The sequence below is a fragment of the Penaeus japonicus genome, unplaced genomic scaffold, assembly GCF_977035675.1.
Source record: "Penaeus japonicus unplaced genomic scaffold, GWHDUDI00000001_assembly GWHDUDI00000035, whole genome shotgun sequence".
In the NCBI taxonomy this organism is placed as follows: domain Eukaryota; kingdom Metazoa; phylum Arthropoda; class Malacostraca; order Decapoda; family Penaeidae; genus Penaeus; species Penaeus japonicus.
Genome location: NW_028234437.1, coordinates 11,739,941 through 11,744,940, shown reverse-complemented (window position 1 = coordinate 11,744,940; position 5,000 = coordinate 11,739,941). Strand labels below are relative to the sequence as shown.

The 5,000-nt window shown below is 46.0% G+C and overlaps 1 protein-coding gene across 5 annotated transcripts in view; it reads left to right on the top strand.

Annotated features, from left to right (window-relative positions):
- LOC122266804 (uncharacterized) overlaps positions 1-5,000 on the top strand; it is a 110,245-nt gene that overhangs the window by 95,020 nt on the left and 10,225 nt on the right. For 4 of the 5 annotated variants that reach the window (XM_086531397.1, XM_086531395.1, XM_086531393.1 and 1 more), the window contains 2 exons: positions 2,755-2,913; positions 3,363-3,454. In XM_086531397.1, coding sequence (XP_086387523.1) covers positions 2,755-2,913; positions 3,363-3,454 — 251 coding nt within the window. The remainder of the gene's footprint in view (positions 1-2,754; positions 2,914-3,362; positions 3,455-5,000) is intronic. The other variant, XM_086531394.1, reaches the window with a different exon arrangement.

Below are 5,000 nucleotides of genomic sequence, written 5' to 3'. Positions count from 1 at the left end.
CTCTCTCTCTCTCTCTCTCTCTCTCCCCTTCTCTCTCTCTGACTTCATGGGATTGGAAGATAAATAATTACGTCATTCATAATAGTTTTACCTCCTTATTCAGCAATTCATTCTTTGGATTTGCTTATTAATTTCCGTCACTCATTTTTCTCACTAATTTCGCCTTCAAATTGATTTTCCTACATATACAAACTTCCATTTCCTCGCATAGTCGCTCAACCCCTTCATTTTTTTTCACGTACTCACCAACCCAATCATTCACTCACTCAGCTACTCACCTTCACCAGCTCATTCATTCCCACACGAGACTTAACCCTTTGATTGGTCTCCGCGGGTGTATCGAAGCGCGACCCGCCGGACGCCCACTGCGTCTCCTCTACAGCATCTTGGCGGCGGAGATGATGATTTATTAAGGAGGGGGGGAGGGGGGTGAGCAGATGGGAAGAGGGAGGTAGGAGGAAGAAAAAGGAGAGGTAGCAGGAGGAGGAGGAAAAAGAAGGTACGAAGGAGAATGAGAGAAAGAATTCATTAATCGGTTTGCTATTATGCAAAATTCCACACCTCTTTAGATTTACAAACATATATACACACACATTCACAAACACATACACACGCACAAACGCGCGCGCGCGCAACAAAAAAGTACAAAGACTCTTCTATCCTTCTTCTACCCCGAATCGATTAGCATTCTACCACTCAAGATCAGGCGGTTGAATAGGAAACCCAAGGCTCACTGCTTGCACAATTTACCACCCTCATTTCCCTCTCCTTACGTCCCTTCTCCATATCCACCTCAACCCCCTTCCCCTCCCCCCCCCTTCTCACTCTCTTCTCCACTGCCACTCCGGTCTCCTCTTCACCTCCCCCTTCCCCCTTCTTCCCTCCCCCCTTCCCCCTTCCTCCCTCCCCCTTCCCCCTTCCTCCCTCCCCCTTCCTCCCTTTCCCCTTCCCCCTTCCTCCCTTTCCCCTTCCCCCTTCCCCCTTCCCCCCTCCCCCTTACCTCCTTACTTCCATCCCCCTTCCCAGTCTTTCCTCGGCTGCCCCCCCTCCCCTCCCTCCTTCCCATTTCATGTGCACTCGATCTCCCGCGAGTTCCCACGAGATCATGTTGCCGACGTGTCTTTTGTCGCGCTAATTGGTCAGCCCTTTTGCTGTCGTGGGTCTCTACCCCCTCCCTCCCCTCCCTGTCCCCTTCTTCCCCTCCCTCCCTTCCCTGTCCCCTTCTTCCCCTCCCTCCCTTCCTCCTCCATCTCTACCCTACCCCACCTCCCTTTGTTCCTTTTTTATCCCTCCTTCCTTTCTAGTCTTTATATTCGTTCTCTTTCTTCTGTCCGTTTCATTGGGTCTTGTCTTTTTCCGTCTTGTTCTCTTTCGTAGAACTTGATTTTTTCCTTGTTTTGTATTCCTCTCAAGGGTTCTTCACACTTGATCCTTCTGTGTCTTTCCCATGCTTTTATTTCATATTTTTCCTCCTTAGAGAAAGAAAGGATACATGTAGACGGAGAGACAGACTAAAAAGTACAAAACCGAGTGAGAAAGACATAAACAAACAAACAGACAAAAAAAAGCAAGGTAAGATAAAGAGGGACAGAGAAAAGCCTCGAAAGGAAACGTCTCGTTCCAGGAACTAGCAGTAGCAAGATTGGCCGCCCCAATCACTGCTAATCACTGTCAGATTGTATCAGCGTCACGAGCTCATAAATTACGACCTCAAGCTCTTCGTTATCTTAAGCGGCTCAAAACTAACGATGGCCGACTGTCTTGGGAGAAAGATGCCTCAGTTTGATAAGTTAATTTTGTTCTAATCTTTTTTTTTCATGATAAGAAAGTGTTGGGAGATGAGAATTTGTTTTTATTGTCAGTGGTGTAAGCTATTGCATACTGTCATTTAATTCATTTTCTGTATTTCATATTTTGGGTTATTTTCCATAGTTGTAGTAATAAAGTGATGTATTGTCAAGAAAGTATTGTAGTAAAACGTTAGGGAATGAATGAACGAATGTATGAAAAGTATGTATCAGCTCAATCATCTAGATTTCGAACAATTTTCCGGAAAAAAAACATAGATATGTATGACAAGTTTCCATCTTATGGTAAATCCCTCTCTCTTTCTCTCTCTCTCTCTCTCTCTCTCTCTCTCTCTCTCTCTCTCTCTCTCTCTCTCTCTCTCTCTCTCTCTCTCTCTCTCTCTCTCTCTCTCTCTCTCTCTCTTTCTCTCTCTCTCTCTCTCTCTCTATCTATCTATCTATCTATCTCTCTCTCTTTCTGCCTCTCTCTCTCTCTAGTATCTCTTATCTTCCATTACTCTTTCGTCGTTTTCTCGAACATTCCCTCCTATTATTGCCTCAACGCCTGACATCTGCGCCTTAAAAGCTTTCGTGTTGATCGGTCGTGAAATCGCATAATCAAGGAAACATTACGTAAATAAGAAACCCGGGCCTTTGACGAGTGCTTGATGGTATGGTGCGGTCAGGCTCTGTAACGGCGTTTGATGGTAGAATAGACACTTCCGCTGGGAGTGTGCGCACACGTAAGAAGCAGGGACTAGATTGTCGCGTTAATGAGCGAGCGAGAGAGAGAGAGAGAGAGAGAGAGAGAGAGAGAGAGAGAGAGGAGAAAGAGAGAGAGAGAAAGAGCGAGAGTGAGTGAGTGAGAGAGGGGGGGGGGCAGAAAGACAGACAGCCTTACATTTATAACCTAAACCTTTTTAATACTTGCACTCGTCAATTAACAAATCGTTTTCTCCTTCTTCAGCAGGAGGTGTGCACAGCGTGTACAAGCCTGTCCCGCCACCCAAGCCGTACGGCAGCTCAGCCTCCGCATCGCACGCGGGGCCCGGCGCTTCGCTCAGCGCGGAGGAGCAGCAGCAACAGCAGGCGGGAGCGTCAAGGGACCAGGTGGCCCCCGTTATTGGTAAGTATAATGTGCAGTCATTTGGAATTGTTGCATCGCCAGAAGGTTGCACACAAAGAATGCTATTATTCAGTCTAAAAGTTTCTGTTTTGTATATATATATATATATATATATATATATATATATATATATATATATATATATATATATATATATTGTTGAATTGCATTTCCTTTTTTTTTTTTTTTTTTTTTTTTGCCTCATTCTCTTTCTTGACAAAGACTGATTACCAAAAATGCCCTTTCGGCTCCCGAGGGAATAACAGGTTATAGTAATGCAAGTATCTTACTGCAAAAGGATTGAGTAACAGGTGATAAACAATAGCAACAGGTAATACCAATCGTAGCATTTGCGAGTAATAGAAACTTCTCATTGCAAGTGCAGACTGTTTACCAGAGGGAATGGCCTTTTGACTTCCCAGTGAGTAACAGGTGTTTGTTATTCCCAGGGTCGGCGCTGCAGGCCGGTCCACCCCCTCTACTGCCCCACATTCTCGTCACAGATCAGGGGCATTTCCACACGCACTCCACCAAGTTTCCCGTGAGTACTACACTTATTTCGCTCTCATGTTTTAACCCTTTGCAGCTATAACCAGTCGCTAAATGAGTGTGAATCTTTAAGAAATATTAATGGTGAAGAGCACGGATTGTGATGTAGGAAAGGTATGAATGAGCACAAATAATTCAGCTTTACAAGATAATTGGCGTGTCGATATTACATCAGAATTACGCCGTTCTGATGATTTGATATCAGAATGTCAGTTATATATCCTGCAATGTGGAATTTGTTCATTCTTTTCATACCTTGTCTACATTTGTCACAATAAACACGAACTTTAACACGTTCTGCACCAACGCACGAGGTGGTCACACCCACGCACCTCGGGGTCGAAGCTGTCTCGAGCCCCCCTTTACTAAGTCACCGATCCCTTACGTTGCACGTGACTTGCTGACTTATCGGAATGATTTGTGTGACTTTCTTGCAACTTCCTTATAATTTACTCCCTCCTCTTTTTAAGCCGGGTCTCAGGCTCTGCCTCCTTCGCCAGTAAAAAGAATATATATATGTTAAACCCGCCCTTATCGATACAATACATGAGGTTCCCCCCATCCTACCATTGTTGCGTTCAGAAACGTCTCTTGTTTATTGTTCCTTGTACTTCTCTCGCCTTCCGGTTTCCAGTGGAACTTTCTCCCTCCGACGTATATCAAGAACCTTTTTTGCCTTCAATCTCATATAGTAGTTTTAATTTGCGCTGGCATATGTACTCGAAAATGGAGTGGGTTGGTATTGACCCTCCCCACAACCTGCAGCAGCCAACCCATGCAACCAACCCACTCTTGCAACCATCCCGCCTTCCACCAGCCAACCCCTGCAACCAAACCCACCATACAGCCCACACCGGCGTACCCCACAGCCCACCGTAATCATGCACCAGCCTACTTTAGGCATTCAACCCACCCTACAGCCTACTCTGACCCACTCTATAGCCTACACCGACTCACCCTACCTTACTCCTCTGACGCACAGTTCCTCCCGAACCGCAATAGCTGACCTTTGACCTCGACCAGATTCCTGCACTTTAATGCATGATCGGAGGGAGGAGCGAGAGGGAAAAGTAGTAGGAGGGGGAGAAGTAGGAAAAGGAGGAGAGGTAGGAGAAGGAGTAGAAAGAGAAGAAGGGGAAGGAGGAGGAGGAGAAGAAAAAGAAGGAGAAGAAATAGGCGGAAGAGGAGGAGGGAGGGAAAGTAGAAGGATTATGAGAGAGAAAATAGAGATGGAAAAACGAAGGAAAGGAAACGGAAAATGGAGAAGGAGAAGAGAGGAAGAGGAAGGGGATGTCTGGGTGCAAAGAGGGAAGAAGCGATGAGAGATTGCATGTGGGTGTGTCGGACGTCTGTGCATTGTTGCATGTGTGATGCAGGATGGAGAGATTGCATGAGACAATGAGAAGAAGATCGGGTTTAGGGGCGGGGTCGGAAAGGAGGGAGGGGAAGTGGGGTGCTGCATGATATAACGGTTCTGTGCATGGATGTTTCCTAATTGTTTATGGGTCAGTAATGCAGCGCCGAGTGCTCTGCAGCGA